The sequence below is a fragment of the Nicotiana tabacum genome, chromosome 5, assembly GCF_000715075.1.
Source record: "Nicotiana tabacum cultivar K326 chromosome 5, ASM71507v2, whole genome shotgun sequence".
Classification (NCBI taxonomy): domain Eukaryota; kingdom Viridiplantae; phylum Streptophyta; class Magnoliopsida; order Solanales; family Solanaceae; genus Nicotiana; species Nicotiana tabacum.
The window spans coordinates 139,351,783-139,372,596 of record NC_134084.1 but is presented as its reverse complement, the minus strand read 5'-3'; the positions used below and the strand labels follow the sequence as shown (position 1 = coordinate 139,372,596).

Genomic DNA, 20,814 nt, shown 5'->3' with positions numbered 1-20,814 from the left:
CAGAATGGGAGTGTATCTGGTACAAGCCACAGGTGATCAAAAGAGAACAATTAGGCGATGGGCAAGCGGTTTTTTCTTCAGCGAAGGGGTTCTGTACAAAAGGACTCAAGACCTTGGGCTGCTGAGATGCATAGACGCTAGGCAGGCTACAGCTATTATGACCGAAGTACATTCTAGAGTTTGTGGACCGCACATGAGTGGGTATGTGCTGGCAAAGAAGATTCTCCGAGCAGGTTAATATTGGCTCACTATGGAGCGAGATTGTATCAGTTTCGTGCGTAAATGTCATCAGTGCCAAGTGCATGGAGATTTGATTCATTCTCCACCATCTGAATTACACACAATGTCTGCACCATGGCCCTTTGTTGCTTGGGGCATGGATGTCATTGGACCAATTTAGCCAGCAGCATACAATGGGCACAGGTTCATTTTGGTAGCCATAGACTACTTCACTAAGTGGGTAGAAGCTAAAACATTCAAGTCGGTAACCAAAAAGGAGGTGGTTGATTTTGTGCACTCAAATATCATTTGCCGGTTTGGGATACCAAAGGTGATCATTACAGACAATGGGACTAATCTCAATAGTCATCTGATGAAAGAGGTATGTCAACAGTTTAAGACTACACACCGCAATTCCAACCCATATCGCCCCAAGGTGAATGGAGCAGTCGAGGCAGCCAACAAGAACATAAAGAAGATACTTAGAAAAATAATGGAAGGGTCCAGGCAATGGCATGAGAAAGCTGCCATTTGCATTGTTAGGTTATCGCACTATTGTCCGTACTTCAGTAGGGGCGACTCCTTATTTGTTGGTATATGGCACCGAAGCAGTGATACCCGTAGAAGTGGAAATTCCATCCATTCGAATTGTCGCGAAGGCTGAGATCGATGATGATGAGTGGGTCAGAACCCGCCTGGAACAATTGAGTTTGATCAACGAGAAAAGATTAGCAGCAGTGTGTCATGGCCAAATATATCAACAAAGAATGGCAAGAGCATATAATAAGAAGGTGTGTCCACGGAAGTTTGAAGTAGGTCAGCAAGTTTTAAGACGTATCCTTCCACATCAGGTTGAAGCAAAAGGCAAATTTGCCCCAAACTGGCAGGGGCCGTTCGTTATAACTAGAGTGTTATCCAATGGTGCATTGTATTTGACAGATGTAGAAGGCAAATGTGTAGAAATGGCTATCAACTCTGATGTAGTCAATAGATACTATGTATGATTCTCTTTGGTTAATTTATATTTGTTTGTACTTGGCATATCTTTGAAGATGTGGAATGACGAAGGCATTTTATTTTGCTATCTAAAACACTTTATCCTTTGACACCCTCTTTGAGCCTTATTTATTTTCTTTCATATCCCTCTTTCGGAATCAGTAGCGAATATCAGAAATACAAGCGTGAAAGATGAGTAAAGGAAGAAGAAAAAGAGAAAGAAAAGAATGGAAAGAGAAAGAAAAGAAAAAAAAGAAAAAAAAAGAAGAAAAAAAAAGAAAAAAGAAGAAGAAAAACAACAAAAAGAGAAAAAGAAAGCAAAAGAGAAAGAAAAGAAAGAGAAAAGAGAAAATCACAACAACAAAGTAATTTCTATGACATGAACTACGTTCGACCTAATTCCTTTTAAGGATGCGTAGGCAGCCTCATGGTTCGGTCTCATCAAAATAAAAATCCAAAAGTCCCCAAGTAAGAAACTGGGGCAGAAGTTGTGGTTGTTGCAAGAAATTTGATGCCGAAAGTTGTAATTTTAAACCCATTCGAATTGTTTTGAGCCTTTTATACCTTTTCTTTCTAATCCCATCCAAAAGCCACATTACGGTCCAAAGAAAGACCTTCTGATCAATCTTCGAGAAATGCCAAGTTGAGCAGGTAGAGATGATTCATATCAGGGACAACACTCTGGTCCAAACAAGAAAAAGAAATCAAAAATGAGAGTCTTATTGGTGAAAACCCTCACGGGAACCGTAAGGCGACAAGATCCGAGAGAAATTAAAAATGAGAGAGGTCTGCTGGTGAAAGCCTTTCAAGGCACCGCAGGATGAACAAGGTCAGGATTTGGGTGAAGAAATCAGCTTATGGAAATTTCGGGGAGACAAAGTATGGCAACTGAAAGTTGATTGGTTGGACAGATTGGGCCGATTAATCTGAAATGAATGTCATGATCATTGGTGCCAGCTGCTCCACTCAGATAAGTCTCTTTTCCTTTTCCTCTTCAGATAGTCTTCCAGTTTTGGATTTTCTTATCCTTAACTCTGAAAGTCATTGCATTTCATTTCTTTTTGGTTTATTTCTCTAAGATGTTCCCAATGTCAGTTCTGTTTAAGCAAATAAGAAGAAATTTCATAGCTCACTACCAGCTTCAAGATTGCAAAGCACAGTATGGCCAGAGCATGCCAAAGATAGCATGATATAAAGTGGGATAAAGTGCCAGCAAAAGTTCCATCGGCAAAATGATTTAGTAAATTTCATGGGAGATGCAGGGGTTCAGTTAAAGGGGTCAGAGGTGTGAAACAACGGTTCGGGTATAGAACATTTGGGTCATCCAAAGTCATAGAGGTTGGAAAGTCAGTCGGAAAATTAAGCGGTTCAGGGCCAATTTGGGGAAGCCAGTCAAAACAAACAATGCAGTGGAGAGACCTTCAGCAAGAATGCCATCAACTATCCACCACATTTTAAACTGACGAAATTTTTCTTTGATTAAAACAGGGGCAGGAAATTTCGGTTGTTTCGGAGAAACCCTCCGTGGAGAAAGGCGATCACCAAACAGGTTTGATTTTTGATTTTTAGGACCCTCCTGGAAAATGGGACCTAGTGTAAAGTTCAGAAATAGCGTAATCTAGCATAAATGTATCCCAAAGGAATATAAGCAGGTTCAGAAGTTTGCATGTTCGAGATAAGATTCAATTAGGAGTTTCCAGGACCCTCCTGAATAATGGGACTTAGCTTTAAGATTTCGATTAGATAACGACATTTAGCGTACGTTCTAGTGTAGGGTAATATAATTTAGCCGCAAGATTGTCACTTTTAAGATAATACTTGATTTTTGATTCTCAGGACCCTCCTGGATAACAGGACTTAGCTTTAAGATTTCAATCAGATAACAACATTTAGCGTAAGTTCTGCTGTAGGGTAGTCTAATTCATCCGTAAAAGTCGTCACTCTTAAGATAGGACTTGATGTTTGATTTTCAGGACCCTCCTGGATAATGGGATGTAGTTTTAAGACCTTCTTAGATAACAAGATTTAGCGAAAGTCCCCCCTTTAACTAGGAGTTTCAGGACCCTCCTGGATAATGGTATTTAGCTTTCAAATTCATAGAGATATTTGGTAACATGATTCAATTAACACTCACAGATGCACCTAGCACCAAATTGTGGCAGAAGTTTTCTTTTTTTTGTTTATTTTGTGGTAATCAGGTGCCCACTTGGAGAACAAGGGAATACATTTCAAGTTTAGCAGTCAGGAGCCCGCCTGGAGATCAGGGAATACATTTCAAGTCAGCAATCAGGAGCCCGCCTGGAGAACAAGGGAGTTCAATTCAAGTTTTAGCTTTCAAGTTCTTATTGAAGTCAGGAGCCCGCCTGGAGAGCAGGGAATACATTCCAAGTCAGCAGTTAGGAGCCCGCCTGAAGAGCAGGGAATACATTTCAAGTCAGGAGCCCGCCTGAAAAGCAGGGAATACATTTTAAGTCGGCAATCAGGAGCCCGCCTGAAGAGCAGGGATTACATTTCAAGTTAGTAGTCAGGAGCCCGCCTGAAAAGCAGGGAATATATTTTAAGTCAGCAATCAGGAGCTCGCCTGGAGAGTAGGGAATACATTTCAAGTCAGCAGTCAGGAGCCCGCCTGAAGATCAGGGAATACATTTCAAGTCAGCAATCAGGAGCCCGCCTGAAGATCAGGGAATACATTTCAAGTCAGCAATCAGGAGCCCGCCTGGAGAACAAGGGAGTTCAATTCAAGTTTTAGCTTTCAAGTTCTTATTGATATATGGTGATGTGATCCATTTTGCACTTACATGTTTACCCAGCCACCAAACTGGGGCAGAAAATTTTCTTTGTTTTTCGTCTATTTCATTGAAGTCAGGAGCCTGCCTGGAGAGCAGGGAATGCATTTCAAATTAAGTAGTCAGGAGCCCGCCTAGAGAGCAGGGAATACATTCAGGTTCAGCAGTCAAGTGTCCACTTGGAGAAAAGAAAAAAAAACATCTCAAAGTGTAGTTGGTAGTCAGGCATCCACCTGGAGAAATGGAAAGCATCTCAGATTATAATTCAAGGAGGCAACAAAAGGATTCCACCGGGAGAATACAAGTCAACAAGGCAACAAGAACAGCAAGAGCAAGTTTGAAGATAGAAAGGATTTTGTAATGCATAGATCATAGTCTAGTCTAGATTCATTTTATTTTATCATGGTGTAATAAGGGGATGCAGTAAGCAGTAGTAGCAACAACAACAACAGTAAAACCACAGTTTCATGGTAGTCCCAGCTACCAAAACTTCCCGAACTACACTTGGCTGATTCCTTTTCGGCCAAGGATACGTAGGCAACCTCAGAAGCAGGGTGCGGTCAACTCTTTCAAAAATGCTTCCCACGGAGTATTCAAACGGGCAAAAACCGCTCGTATACGCTCACTTTATCTTTGCATGAAAACTCTTCGTGTTTCCGGGCAAATAGGGGCAGCTGTGAGCACATGATTTTTGCCCTATATGAATTACTCTCATAAATTCAATACAAAATAATTTCTTTCAGTATTTGCAGTTTTGTGGATTTTTGTGGCATTTTATGTTAAATGTTTGCATTTGTGTGTGCATATTTAGTTTATTTAATTAACAGAAAATACAAAAATATGTTGTATTTTCATGTAGGATTTAATTCTACATTTTAGTATTAATTGACAAATTAGTTTGTTTTATAAAAATGGGAAAAATTACAAAAAATATAGTTTATTTTGCTCTTTTAATTTTAATTTTAATTTCGAATTTTGGTAGTTTTTCTTTGAATTTGGTTGTTAATTATTTGTGGTAAATATTATTTAGAGTTAATTAATGTAATAAGGATAATTTCATTAGTGATTAATTTAGGATTATTTTTAATTTTGATTTTAAAGAAACCAAAAAGAAAATTGAAATAGGAAATGAAAAGAAAAGGAAATAAAAGAGTTTTGAATCAAATTTTTTGGGCCTTACTTTATTCTCAATCTCCAAGCCCAGACCAAACACCCCTGAACCCGCCCCAGTCCAAGCCAGCCTGACCAAACTATGTAGTATGGGGGTGGGGCTATGTCGTTTTGAGTTTCATAGGTTTTGATTAGATCTTGGCCGTTCATTTTGTTCTATCTAACGGCCCAGAATATTTCTCCAATATTGTTTGAAATTGTCTGAATACCTCAGAGACCAATTCAGTTCACTTGTTTCATCTCCTCCATCTCAGAACCCTAGAAACGCCACCAGTATTCCCCACCTCGAGCCCGGCGGTGCCGCTACCAAACGACCCCAAATCGATACACCAGAACCCCCTCACTCCCCTCGTTCCAAATCCCCACTCCATTCCCCTCAAATACTGTCGGAGTGTCTCGAATCTTGAATATGAAAATTGAATCCTAGAAGCCAAATCCCAAACTTGTGCATGCAGGGTTATTGCCCCATTCCTCTGAGTTCTTTGGGTCGGTTTTGTCTCGTAATAACGTTGTTCGCTTGTTCTTGACAAAGAACAAACGATTGACCTTATTTGGGGACGAAATCAGAAGGTCGAGTCCCGGTTTCGAGCTTTTGGTCGGTAAGTTCTCATTTCCTTCTTTGTTCATGTTTGGTGTCATTTTAATCTCCGTTCCTCCTCATCTATCCTTCATTTTTTTTTCTTGTTTTCTTTCTCTGGTCACTTCAACTGAAGTTTGACCAAATTTTCTGGTTAAAGGATAAGTTATGCGCTTTTATTCCTCGTTTGCTTTATCATCCCAAATTCGCTTCTCTGATTTCTGTAGTTTGTTAAGCGCGGCTTAATTTCTGGTTGTTATTCTGTTCAATCACCTAGTTTAATTAAATTAGGCCCATAACCTGGTTATTTTCCTTTCATGTAGCTAGGGTAATTAGTTCATTCACGTTTGTCTTGGTTTGGGCTGCATTTAACCTAAATTGGGCTATGAAAGAATCAAAAGCCCAAGAGGGGAATTAATGGGAATCTACAGACCTATAGGGCTTGGAACTGGGTAAATTTGACCCATGTATTGGTCTGGTTTTTTAGAAGTAAATAACAGAATTTTTAAAGGGTAATGTAGGAAAATTTGTATAGGGAATCTCATTGTAACAGAACAGGAAGCTTCTAGGAAGCTGGGGAGGGAGCTGTTTTGAAACTCTGATATTTAAACTGAGGGTAGTTAAGCAAAAACAGAAACTGGCTAGGGATCTCTAAGCTAAAAGCAAATTTAAAAAGGGGTTAAAGGGTAAAAACTAAAATCTGAAAGGTTGCCCTATTGGCTTGCCCATAAAGGCACCTTTTCTTGCATTGAAAGGCAGACCCAAGAGACCTAGGAGAAAAGATCCAGAAAATTAAAACACTGCTAAGAATTTCAGAAAAACTACTGTTCTATTGAACTCTTTCTCTGAGTTTTTTTAGTTTTTAATTTGCTGAAGCCATTTCTGATTCATCTGGTGTTGAGATGGATTGAATTTAGTTGTTTTAAGTTTGGACTGAAACCAGCTGGGTTACTACTCGATTGAGACTGTTTTGTGGACTAGCTGAGCATCATTTTGGTTTAAAACTGGTTCACTGGTTGCTTCCTGCGGTTGATCTTTGTTATTGCTGCTAATTCTTAATCCCTGTTTCCTTCCATCTCCAGGTACATATCCTTGATTTAAGCATGTAAAGAATAGTTCGTGAAGTATTTTGTTGAAGAGAGATGAAGATTATGTTTTCCTTTTATCAGATGTTCTTCCTCTTTAGTTTCTTTCTCAGCTTGTAGTGTCAATTTCTTATCTCAGCATGCTTAACGTGAAGTTATGCTTAATAACTTTGAGTCTTATGTTGGAATTGTAATGGGGCTACTGTTAGAGTTACTGATTTCCATTTGTTCAATTCTCTAGGTTTTTTTATTGATAGAAGTGTCAATTGATTTTAGATCCATGTTGTGTTTGTGAGTTCAAATTACAAGAGTATGTTGTTAATTGCAAAGTTTCTATAGTTAAAATTGAGAATGCACGTGAAGTGGGATTGGGAGATTTATCGTGTTAAAGTGCAGCAGGTTTGCTGCTGATATGGACTCGAACTCGAGTCTGATTCCCTGATTTTGGGCCTGGGCAGTATATGGGCTCTTAAGTCTGGATTGGGCCTGGCTTTTATACATCACATATTCAAATTCATTTATGCACAAACCTGGGACTTGGTTTACTGAATTCAGGGGCACATTAGCTTAGTGTTGTTCATATTCACACATAAGTTCTCAAATGTTTAAAGGGTTGTAAGCAAAACTTGAGTTTAAAATCAGATTTGAAAACTTGTGAGTTTGGTTTTAATACTTGCACTCGTTTTTTTCTCAGAAAGCTTAAGGTCGTGTAGTCTTATTAAATGGTGGGCAACTTGTACACATATTTTAGTAACATAATCGAAATTTTTAAAGCATGTCTTGACCTTTGAATGTAATTCTCATATGTGCCATGAGTTTTAATATTTGTTTCAAAGTTAGAAGTTGTATGAATGAATTACTGTTGCATCAATCTGGCACCAATGTGGTTCTCCCCAGGACTGCATATTCCTAGCTTTCCGTTGGGTGTTGAATTTCTTTGCAATTGGGCATTGGGCCTCAAGCCAGGCCCAAGCTTTGAGAAAAATGAGGACGGATTAAGTTTCGCCTAATGCTGGCATTGTGACTAATAATCTGAATTTGAGCATCAACTTAGGAATAGTTATAATTTCTTTAAGCCTTATTTCATTATTTTAGTTACTGGAGGTGAGCCAATATTAGATAACGAAAATAGCTTATGGCCCTCAAACATCTAGTTTTGATATCCTTTAAATTGGGGTTGAGGTGCGCCGTGCCAAATAAAATTTTAAATGCATGGCCCTCATTTAATTAATGTGTTTGCTCTTTAGAAATCGAGGTGTGCCATTTAGCGAATTTTTCATGGCCCTCGCAAAGTTAAAAACGCGTAGTTGCTTTAGGCGCGTTATTTTAATAATATTACTTTCCTAAACTCGGGTGTGCATTTCATGCGACCCAAATCCAAATCTCAACAACGTTAAATAAAATGTGTCTCGGACTGCGGGCGCATTTCATGTGGCGTGGTCCAAAGACGTGTTTCAGATGACGTTGAAATCTTCCTTACAAATAATTAAAAGCGATTTTCAAATTAAAATGCACATAGCTTTAAAAGTGTATTAGAATCAGATAATTAAGCTAATTGTAACAGTTGAGCGACCGTGCTAGAACCACGAAACTCGGAAATGCCTAACACCTTCTCTCGGGTTAACAGAATTCCTTACTCGGGTTTCTGGTTCGCGGACTGTTAAACAGAGTCAAGCTTTTCCTCGATTCGGGATTCAACCGGTGACTTGGGACACCATAAATCTCCCAAGTGGAGACTCTGAATCTTTTAACAATAAATTCCATTTCGATTGTCACTTTAATTGGAAAAACTCCCTTATATACTCCCTTCTGGGGGTGAGAAAAAAGAGGTGTGACAACTGTTATCCACATCATCTGTTGTAGATATAAATTTATTAACTTTAATTAGGATTGTCCCATATTGATAAATCATTAATTAGTTTAACTAAGGATTAACTCATTTTTGGTCAAACAATTTGGCGCCGTCTGTGGGGACTTCCTAGTCAAAATCTTAGTGTTTCTAGATCTAAAAAAACACGACATAAAAATTTCTTTTTTCTACGTGCACATTCTAACATGATAGGTAATGGAGACGAAAGATTAAAGGTAGTGGCAGGCCTTACTGTTAACCTCCTAAACACCATCAACGAGGTTGACGGAACAGACGAGGAGAATGTGACACCAAACGCTTCCCCTAGACGAAGCGGTTCACCCCTCCCTCACGGCAGCATCACAACCTCCCATAGAAAAGGGGCCTCTACGTCTATAGCGGAAGAGGCACCACCAGCAGTGAAAAAGCTACTAAAAGCATGGCTAACGAATACACTGACCAGCATACTCGACAAACCCGCCCAAAAGGCAAGCAAGGGGGATGTACGAGTCGGCATCACATCAGCAACCGATGAGCAGCACGACCCTCCTCCTGTGACAGGTATCACTCACACTGTTGATGATGTAAGTAATAACACCCTTGCAGCCATTCTAAAGAAAATGGAGGAGATGGATAATGAGAACAAAGTGCTCTGCAACCAAATGAAGGATCACCAAGAAAGAGTAGACAAGATATCGGGCGCCCCAAAGTTGTTGCCAAAATGGGATGTCGGACGGTTCGTGGAACAACCGTATAGTGACGAGGCTGCGCCACATGCTATACCTAAAATATTCAAAATGCTTCCATACCTGAAGATATATGACGGCACGACAGACCTTGAGGATGATGTCGCCCACTACGTCACCGCCGTGAAAGTCAACGACCTCGCCAAAGAACAAGTATCATCCATATTGCTAAAGAAGTTTGGTGAAACCCTAATCAGGGAAGCATTGATGTGGTACTCACAATTATCTGCGTTGTCCATAGAAACATTTGAAGAAATGGCCGACAAGTTCGTCACCGCCTATGCCGGGGCTAAGAAAGAACATGCAAGGGTAAATGATATTTTCGCCATTAAACAGTCACCCAATGAGGGACTCAGAGACTTCTTCGCCCGATTTAACCATGTTAGAATGACTCTTCCAAATGTGTCGAAGGGAATGGCGGTAGCAGCTTTCCAAAATGGGCTAAATAGGAGCGGTTCGCAGGCGACCAGGAAATTATTGAGTCGACTAATGAAATACCCCTACCACTTGGGATGAGATACACAATGCCTATTGTGACGAGGTGCGAGATGACGAGGACGACCTCAACGGACCAACCCAACTGTTGACATCGGTCCAAATGGAGTCGAGAAAAGATCGTAGAAATGATAGCAGAAGGGACCATACAGGTCCGCGCCTCAACCGTGAAGGACACCAATCATATGTCAAAACTGCCATCATACCACCCCCTCCCCCTGCCATGGTGATGGTCTATCCAGTCCGCATACAGGGACTCACCGAAACGAAAGAGGTATGCCTCCACTACTATCTGCTCACAATTTTTGTGTTTCTCCTTCAGAGATAGTCTACGCCCTGGAGAAGCTCGGCCCAAAGGTGAAATGGCCACAAAAGATGAAGTCCGACCCAAATACCAGAAAGTCGAATGCCCTCTGCGAATTCCACCAGGAATGAGGTCACAAGACCGAAGACTGCATCGCCTTAAGGCAAGAGGTAGTGAACATGCTCCACCAAGGGCATTTGAGAGAACTGATGAGCGACCAAGGAAGGGCGACCTTTTCTCGAGGACAAAAACAACATCAAATCCCCTCGCCACCCTCCCCAGCTCGGACCATCCAAATTATCGTCGGTGGAGGCGACGATACGGCAATCAACAACGTAAAGTTCACAACCACCCATAAGTTGAAGCGATTAATCACCTATGAATGGTATGCCGACCTCGAAGAAAGTATCATCTTCGACGAGTCGGATACCCACGGTTTGACCTTCCCTCACTGTGATGCTCTTGTTATTACTTTGCACATTTCAGATACTGATGTAAAACAAATTATGGTAGACGACGGAAGCGGCACGTGCATTATCCACCCTCTAGTTCTCACACAAATGAGGCTCAAAAATAGAATAGTGCCACGCTGCATCACACTAACAGGTTTTAATAATGCAGTTGAGCGGACTTCCGGTGGTATCACTCTAGAAGCTACGTTCCACATTATGGATCAAGATACGGCGTACAATGCTATCATAGGACGGCCTTGGATACACGCCATGAGGGCCATCCCATCCAGCTTATATTAGGCCATCAAGTTTCCACCCCGTGGGGAGTATTCAGCATCCACGATGAACAGAACATGGCCCAAGAATGCTACAGCATCGCCCAAGACTGCACATACACTCAACAGTTAGAGGGAAAAGGCACAGAAGCATAGCAATTACCGAGGTTGAGGCATGACGGTGACGAAGGTAAAGATGTCATCAAGGACCCCGAAGTCGTGGAGGCTACGGGATCAACCGTGGAAGACCTCTACCTCGTAACTTGGAAATTGTTAAAGTGTGGCATGGTTGTGGTCGGTCAGTAACCTCATGCATTAAGTATCTCGACAACTGGTCGTGGTCGAGGTCAGGCAGTAGACTCAAAAATAACGATTAGTTTATATTGGAGTCCACAAGAGGGAATAGTCCAGTGAATATTCTCTCTATTTGTACTTTAGAGTTCCTATGGAATATCCCATATAAATAGAAAGAAAGAGGGAGAAAAGGGGAGATTCGATATGATTAGAACACTTGTAAAAGGATAAGCTCTCAGATATAATACAAAGAATTACTTTTTATTAAGATTGATCCTATTGGTGAACTATTTTATTGTCTTTTCCATCAGATCCAAGAAGGTGCATAATCTTCTATCTCACTCATGTTATTCATCCTTGTCAGGGGAAGGAATCCCTCACCCTCTTCAATATTGGGCGACTCTTGCTCTCTATTTATATTTACTGTCCTTAATGTTATTTATTGCTTGCTCTTTCTACATAGCATAACACTTGGTTATATTTATTACCCACATCTCATTTTGAATATACTGTTATCCATATCATCCGTTGTAGATATATAATTATTAGCTTTAATTAGGATTGTCTCACCTTGATAAATCATTAATTAGTTTAACTAAGGATTAACTCATTTTTTGTCAAACAAATACGTCACTACCTCATCTGGTATCTCATGGTTCTACAACAACAACAACAACGACCCAGTATAATCCCACAAGTGGGGTCTGGGGAGGGTAATATGTACGCAGACCTTACCCCTACCCCGAAGGGTAGAGAGGCTATTTCCAGGAGACCCTCGGCTCAAAAAAAGCAACAGGAACCGATATATTAGTACCATAAAAATGCATAATACAATAACAACAATATAAGAGATATGAAATACAGAATACGAAATACGAAATAAATGGCTTGTATAGTAAAACTAGCACGTAAAGCCCTACATCAATAGACAACCAATGACATTCTTAGTCTAAATCCTAACTAGCTAGTCTCACTCTATTGTGCTGTAGAAATATTCACAACTTTCCCCTAACCTACAACCTTAATGCTCGACCTCCATAATTCCCTGCCAAGGGCCATGTCCTCAGTAATCCTAAGTCGCGCCATGTCCTATCTGATCACCTCTCCCCAATACTTCTTAGGTCGCCCTCTACCTCTCCGCGTGCCCACTACAGTCAGTCGCTCACACTTCCTCACATGTGCATCGGTGCTCCTCTTCTGAATGTGCCCTAACCATCTGAGTCTTACTTCCCGCATCTTGTCCTCCATGGGGCCACGCCCACCTTCTCTCGAATATCTTCATTCCTAATCTTACCCATCCTTGTATGCCTGCACATCCACCTCAACATCCTCTTCTCTGCTACTTTCATCTTCTGGATGTGTGAGTTCTTTACCGGCCAACATTCAGTTCCATATAACATGGCAGGCCTAACCATTGCTCTATAAAACTTACCTTTTAGTAACGGTGGCACTTTCTTGTCACACAAGACTCTCGACGCTAACCTCCACTTCATCCACCCCACCCCTATACGGTGTGTGACATCCTCTTCAATCTCCTCGATCCCCTGAATAACCGATCCAAGGTACTTGAAACTACCCCTCTTGGGAATGACTTGAGAGTCAAGCCTCACTTCAACTCCCGCTTCCGTCGGCTCAACTCCAAATTTGCACTCGAGGTATTCCGTCTTCGTCCTGCTCAACTTGAAACCTTTAGACTCAAGAGCATGTCTCCAAATCTCTAGCCTCTCGTTGACGCTGCCTCTTGTTTCGTCAATTAGAATAATGTCATCAACAAATAGCATGCACCATGGCACCTCCCCTTGAATATGATGAGTCAGTGCATCCATCACCAGGGCAAATAGGAATGGGCTGAGCGCATACCCTTGGTGCAACCACGTAATAACTGGAAAGTGTTCAGAGTCTCCTCCTACTGTCCTAACCCGAATCTTAGCTCCAGCATACATGTCTTTAATCACCCTAATATAGTCAACCGGGACCCCTTTATCCTCTAAGCAGCTCCATAAGACCTTCCTAGGAACCCTATCGTACGCTTTCTCCAGATCAATAAATACCATGTGGAGATCCTTCTTCCTATCCCTGTACTGTTCCACCATCCTCCTAATAAGGTGGATAGCTTATGTGGTAGATCGCCCCGGCATGAACCCGAATTGGTTGTCTGAAATAGACACCGTCCTTCGCACTCTCATTTCTACCACTCTCTCCCAAACTTTCATGGTATGACTTAGTAATTTGATGCCCCTATAGTTGTTACAGCTCTGGACATCACCTTTGTTCTTATACAACGGGACCATTGTACTCCACCTCCACTCTTCAGGCATCCTATTAGTCTTGAATATAACACTAAACAATGCAGTAAGTCATTCCAAGCCTGCTTTACCCACACACCTCCACAGTTCAACCGGAATTTCGTCTGGCCCGGTAGCTCTGCCCCTTCTCATCTTACGCATTACCTCCATGACTTCATCGATCTCAATGTCCCTACAATTACTTAATTCATGGTATCTCATGGCTCTCAATAGCAGATTTATTCAAGACGTTAAGTGTGTTGAAAACTAAGCTCACATAGAATTATCCTCAACATTACATTGTAAGTGAAATTGTATAGACGTATATCGACATCCTCACCATATAGCACCCCGTCCTTCGAGTTTATATAACGACAGTCATATCGATGAATATCCGTGAGGCCAACAACTATTTTTCTAAATCTCTTTGTATAATTGTCCTCAAAATAAATATATGTGCCAAGTCTTGGATGCACTTTTCACATATCGTCGTCATTGTCTTTGAAAATCTTTGAATTGTTGCACAAGCTCTCATCGATTTATATTTGTTCGTCAAATTTTGTGTTTGAGAAAAGCTACATGTTGTATAATAGTCTATATGTTTCATATTATTTTATATGTTTACTAAGGCCGACTTGAAAAAGATATAGTAAAGAGTTAAAACCAGACTTTAATAAGTTTTTTTGAACTTATTATGTATGTTTTCGTCTGAATGTGTAGTGGTTTAGCCATTTTTCGTGCATTTTTACCATTCACAAAGACACATGTAATATTTTAAAAAATATTCAAGGATAATTTATATTTAATTTTTTGAAATTCTATCGCCTAGTAATATCAATCTTCTTACCACTAAATGTCAAAAATAATTCACTATATCTCGAATAGTTCAAATTTATTTTGAAGCAAAACCATAGCTTCGTACATTTATTTTTAACTGTCATGTCTAGTATTTCTATACATTGATTATACACATATAATATATAGATTATGTTTATATTATACATTCACTGCTTATTTTCAGTTTAAGCGGCTGGGTGGTGGCTATTTGGGTTAATTCTTCAAAACTTTATTGTTGATATGAAAGTAGAATCCTTGTGTGAAGTGTTGGACACAGCCTTGGATATATCTGAAAATAATGAAAATAGTTATTGTTTGTTTTTTCTAGCGATATACATAGTTTATACATTGATTATACATAATTATACATATATAATGCATGAATTATGCTTATATTATACCTCCACTGCCTATTTTCGGTTTAAGCAGTTGAGTGGACGGTTATTTGGATTAATTCTTCAAAAAATTTAGTTGATATGAAAGTACCTTATGTTAAGTTATATCTGAAGATAATGAAAAAATAAAAATAGAAAAAGCTAAGCTACCAAGCGTGAGTTCAAATATTAGAAAAGGAATAAAAAGGAAAATATTTTTGAGAACTACATAAAGTTTTAGACAAAAGGAAGATTGGTTTTATTTTTAAAAATACATATATGCTGGCTATGGGGTTCGAACCCATGCGCACTTATGTGCAGAAGATCTTAAGTCTTCCCCCTTAACCTCTCGGGCAAACCAGCTCTTCTTCTTTGTTTTGTTGCTAAAATTATTTTAATGTTTATCAGTTAATTTTTTATTTATATTTTGAAATCTTCCTGTGTGTATATGTTTGTTTCGTTTGGAGGTTTGTCTTACTAACAGAGAACTACTCTTTTAGATGTTCATTTAACTATAACTACCAATTTGGAGATTGACTTGTTGAGTAATTTTAAAAGTTTTTTTTTTTTAAATGAGGAAAAGAAGAGAGATAAAACTTCGAACTAAACTATTTCAATAACTCGCTTTTCATTTCTTATTTTTTGGGTTGGTTTATTGCCTTATTAGTGTTTTACCTTATTCTCTGAAATTTTATTTGCACTTGTTTTGATGCACATTACTGATATTTTTCTAAATGGTTTCCTGTATTCTCACGGGTTATTCAAACGCATATTTGGCTTTATTGATCTGATTATTTTATGAATTGCTGACACGTATACCAGCGGTATTATTGGAATATCAACTGATAGTCTTGTTTGGCCAAGTTTTTTTTTTTTTTTTGGATAAAGGCGTTTTTTTGTTGTGCCGAAAGTGTTTTTCAATTAAAGTTAAGATATTTTGGCCAAATTCTTAGAATGAACAAAGTATGTTTGAGTAGAAGCGGAGTTAATTTTTGAGAAAAGGAAAAAATTAGTTTCTTCCTAAAAGTACTTTTGAGAAAAATATACTTAGAAGTATTTTTTTTAAAAGTTTGGTCAAACACTAATGACTGCTCAAAAGTATTTTTCAAATTAATTAGTCAAATACAAATTACTTCTCACCAAAAATACTTTTCAAAATAAATTGCTTCTTCTGTATCAATTTCTCTCAGTACTGACTACTGCCGTTTGGTTTCTTTTCCATTAGGACACATTGAAGGAAAATGCAGGTCAGTTCAGGTCAGTTCACCAATTTCATATTTGCTACTTACCATTTTATACTACATTTTTTTCTATTTTAGTTTGTTCCAAAGAAATGCCTCTCTATCTGTACGGTCTCCATTGTTGTAGCAGTTTGTTCCAAAGAAATACATTTCTAATTTAAGCTTTCCATTTTGGAGTATCACAAATTCAAAACAATATACGTATATTATAACATTTCCAATCAATATATATTGTTAATTTTGTAAAGTACTTTTTGTCCAAATAAAATTTGTTTCCAAGAACTCCAATTTTTCTTTCTCCCCACAGCCAAAAAAATTAAGTCTACAATTCAATCAGTTTTTCCTATAAAAAAAATGACCAAAGACCTTTAACTCTCCAAAATAAGCAATTTTTTATATAAATAAGCACTTTTATTCCCCAAGAACGTGGTCAGACAGAAACCACATCCTTAAAGAGAATATGGGATCTGGAAATATCAAATAAAGAAACAGAAAATCACATGCTCTGCAAATGCGGGAACTCGTCAAGCAGCAAAAATGCGAAGCACATAGCAAAATACCAATAGGTAACGACCATTAATTTGAATCGAATCTCAACCAACATAACTGTCAACATCAAAATAAACCTTCACTAGTACCAGTATGCAGCAAAATTGGTCCTAACTCTTGCTTTACATAGGGTAAATCAACAAAGATATACTAAATACTAACACACTCTTCTGATTATCATTCCCTCCAACGTTGATAAAACAAAACTAACATCTCCAGGCAAACGATTCTCCGCCAATTTACTTCCCGGCACTGTGCTTAGCTTTTGAGTGAGATTCTAGAGCAGTTTCAGAACCAAAAGTCCTGCAAGGAGAAATATATGAATCCAGATAACCTAATGCTCCTAAAATAAATAAAACAGCATTGAAGTTACCTGTTGCATGTCTTGCAGGCAAGAGCTCCGCCAGATTTTGGAGTCTGGTTTGACTTGTTTCCAGGAGTCTTACCGGCCTGTTTTGAGGGGTGAGGCGTTGCCACATGGACAGCACCTTTCTTACCATCTAAACCACCCAAAAGAAAATATTCAGGAACAAGATAACTTAATCCCATATTAACTTGAGTAAAGATGCAAAAAATAAGCCACTTGCACATTTACTAATATCTTTTTTTTTAAATGTTAGAATCATATTCTCATTCCAACAGAATCAAAGGTTATTCCAGTTACTGGTCCAATTTTCTCATGCAAGTCAAAAGGACAGCAGCAGACAGTCCAACATAGCCAATCCATATCAAAGATTGACATTAAGGTAAGCATTAACCAAAGACAAAAACTAACCAGCCTTTTGAGGTGTTGCAAATTTTGCCTTTTTATCGGGTGCAGGAGTTTTTGTTGCTGAATCTGCAGGTCGCTTTTTGCTAGGCTCAGCCTAAAAAAGAAGATTGACCCAGGTACTGTTAACCCACCTTCCTGCTCAAGAAATTCAGGAAAAAAGAAAAGACCAATAACTACGAGCTACCTTCTTTGGTGTCTCCTCATCAGACTTATCTTCATCACTATCATCTTCATCCTGAACAGAGGATAGTCCATTAAAAATGCTAATGGAAAGAAAGCATAGATCACTAGAAGTGATATCAATGAAGCCACATTTAATTAGCAGGAGTTCAAAAATATGGAAGCTATAGTATGCAGAAGAAAATTTCTTTTGCATTGTGGTTAATGCTTCAGACTGCTGAAGCAACAATTCAGATTATTCGCATAGACCAGAGGATGATCTAAGCTCAAAACAGATGCAGCGTTCTGCCTTTTCAACATGCACCATAACATACAAAAACAATCTGATAATCATTTTGATAGCTGTTTTATTGGCAAAAACAATGGCCTAAATCTGACAATCGCATTTCGGCCCTTTGTTCCTTAAACCAAATATTGGTTGTTATACTACTCGAAAATATGTTTAGCAGCAAACAAAGTAACTAAATCGGTTATTGTTTTCTGAAGACCAAACACAAATAATATTCTTTGGGAAATCAAATCCAATGCAACTATATAAAGCTGACCAATCTCAAAATCTTAAAAATTAGATCTTGAAAGATCACTCAAATACCAGAGGTTGAATAACCTATTTCAACTGACTGGAAATTGTTCGACAAGCTCAAACAAGTACAAACCATTTTTTTTTGTGCTTACCCTAGAGTCGAAGAACCTTGGATGATAACATGCATTACAACATGTATTAGAAAATCATACCTCCCCCATCTCAGAATCTTCTTCATCCTCAGACGTATCATCTTCATCACTGCTATCATCTTCATCATCCGCCTTTGCATCTTTACTAGGTTCTGCAATCTTCACCTTCTGCTTACCTGAAGTAGAATCGTTTGCACTAGCCTTAGCTTCAGCCTTTCCTGTTTGGCGTGTAGGCAATACTTCAGAACTAAAATGCATGGTACATCCAAGAAATAGCTCAACAAAACATTGTCCTTACCAATGTTGGCAAGAGTAAGGGGTATTTCCTCATCAGACTCTGAACAATAAAATAACAATTAAGTCATGACCTAATCCATTGAAGATTAAATAAGGTTAAACAAAGATGTTAACTTACCATCTTCATCTTCTTCATCTTCCTCCGTGCCACACAGAAATATAGTCAAGGAAACAAAAAGATTTTGACAACTATACCTTCTTTTAATGGAAAGAAAGGAAATTATAAAAAGATAGAGTAGTTAACAGACGATGAAAAGGATATTGCTCGTATGGGTTAGCTGCCTTGTATCCGAAGAAGTAGACACTACCATTTTTCCAGTTGTGTGATAGTTCAAAGTCTCTATCAAAAACCAGGTCAAATTGTTGTTGAGGCAGCTTATCTAAGTTGAGTGTTCCAAGAACAAGTTTCTTTCCATCAACATTCACAGACAAGCATACAGGTTCCGATCCTTTATCCTTTTTTGCTTCACCAAGAGATGCCTACAAAGAGGAATATATTGACAGAATACAAAAATGAGATGCCTACAAGGTACAAGCTATATCAAATGAATTTTCCTATCAAATTCGTGACAACTTAAAATACCTGTGAAAGATGCAAAACCATATCATCTCCAGGTTGAACAGTTAAAGGTTGTCCACTTTTCACCTCAGCACCTAAATGTAAGTAAGTTTAGAAAAGCTGCATTTGCACAATTCCAATACAACGCGGGAAAGAAACACATTATTGATGAAGTATCAGCAGTATAACACAAAGAACAAGAAAGAAAAATGTCTGACAATATAGTTATTACACAAGAGTAGAGGCAGAAAAATACATTCAAATTGAATTAGAAATCCAATAGAGCTTCTGATGTACTGGTTTTTGAGCTATATAATAAATATCAAGACACATTGTCATCTAAGTAAACAATGGAAGGAAATCCAATATAAAGATGAAGAGTAGAGGCTCTTTTGCATCAAACACTTAAGGTTCCAAGAAAGTTCCTGATTCTGAAAGAGCTAAATCAAATACCTTCTAACACCCTCTTATATAGTCAGTATGGGAAATGAACCCAAAGGACAAATTGATGACAGAATTTCTGCCCAATTTGCAACATAAACACACCATATTTCAGGATCATAATGTACAGTCGCAGAGCCATGAATTGCAACAAGGGGATTTTAAAAAATTCACTTTTTGAACTATATTCCCTTATATCAAGGCAATTCAAAAGTTTACATATATACAAAAAAATTGTTTTCTAGCTGTATACAAAAAAAAAATGTTTTACAAGGGAAGGGCCCACCCTTTAGATGCCAAAGCAGAGTCCACTCTTTATAAAGGCAGCCTTGCACTATAACATAAGCATTTTCAAGCTGCTTATTATCAGTCTCTACAATGTTGAGCATGCAAAATATATAACCATTAAAAAAAATTACACAGCCCGAGAAGCTATCACAAAACAGTAAATAATCCAAAAAATGCGCAATAAATTAACTTTATCAACATCAAAAGCATAAGAAACAATGGAAAGACGGAAGTAACAGATAAAGAGACTGTGGTGAAACGTATAATCAAATCAATAACATCTAACACAAAGTACAAAACTAAATATAACGAACAGTCATCGAGGAATACAGATTATTAAAAATAACGAAACGATAGACAAAGAAAAAGGCAAATAGATTGAGAGAGTGCTGTACCCCAGAATTCCATTGCTGATTCGAGAAAAGAGGAATATAGACAAAACTCTAGGGTTTTAGAGAGAGTGAGAGAGAAATGGAAGTGTTAGGGTTGGGAAGTGTATAGGTTTATAAGCGGGAGACTCGAATTGGGCAATGATTAGTGTTTGGTATGACAAAATCATTTCCTTATTCCATTTTCTATTTAAAGCAGGAAAATGTGAAAATTATTTTTTTATACACTCGTATAAGTTCTAACTTATATTGATTGATCTAATTAATATTACGACATTATTATTAATTTTTTATTCAAAATTTGAATCAACATATCATACGGTTTGTTAATAACATCATTAATTTTTAACTTATTTTTTATCCATCAAGTAAACAACATGTGTCATATCAAACACACTCATCGTTTATTGCTTTTTTGACTTGACAATACAAATTTCATATATGGTCGTGGATTTATCTATCTCTATATCTATCTATATCTATATCTATCTATACTATATTAAAAGCACGAAAGCCCTTAGCGAAATGTTGTTCGTCTTTTTTACCCTTTTAAAATATAGTTCACATTAGACGAAATAGTCATTAGATTATTTTCCTAATATTTAGGAATAATCATTTAATTATTTTCCTAATATGTAGGAGTATTCATTTAATTATTTCTATAATATTTAGGAGTACT

General features: G+C 38.2%; 1 protein-coding gene and 1 non-coding gene across 3 annotated transcripts; both read right to left on the bottom strand.

Moving 5' to 3' along the window:
• Nucleotides 1-15,024: 15,024 nt before the first annotated feature.
• On the bottom strand, nt 15,025-15,107 carry TRNAL-UAA (transfer RNA leucine (anticodon UAA)). The gene has a single exon. It is a non-coding gene; the product is annotated as a tRNA-Leu (tRNA).
• Nucleotides 15,108-16,534: 1,427 nt separating this feature from the next.
• Nucleotides 16,535-20,296, bottom strand: LOC107798125 (histone deacetylase HDT1-like). Of its 2 annotated transcripts, none has more exons than XM_016621088.2 (10): nt 20,142-20,296; nt 19,042-19,112; nt 18,721-18,938; nt 18,577-18,602; nt 18,460-18,498; nt 18,222-18,379; nt 17,491-17,541; nt 17,310-17,400; nt 16,908-17,034; nt 16,535-16,837 (listed from the first exon to the last, which is right to left on the bottom strand). In XM_016621088.2, exons 1-10 carry the CDS (start codon nt 20,152-20,154, stop codon nt 16,774-16,776), a joined length of 858 nt encoding a protein of 285 aa, XP_016476574.2. In that variant the 5' UTR covers nt 20,155-20,296; the 3' UTR covers nt 16,535-16,773. The 2 variants fall into 2 exon arrangements, with proteins under 2 accessions (XP_016476574.2, XP_016476575.2); XM_016621089.2 differs by having other exon boundaries at nt 18,222-18,337.
• Nucleotides 20,297-20,814: the final 518 nt, after the last annotated feature.

Coding starts and splice junctions, on each gene's coding strand:
- LOC107798125 (XM_016621088.2), bottom strand. Junction 17,542..18,221: donor AAGATTCTGAGATGGGGGAG/GTATGATTTTCT, acceptor TCCTCTGTTCAG/GATGAAGATGATAGTGATGA. Junction 17,401..17,490: donor ATGAGGAGACACCAAAGAAG/GTAGCTCGTAGT, acceptor CTTCTTTTTTAG/GCTGAGCCTAGCAAAAAGCG.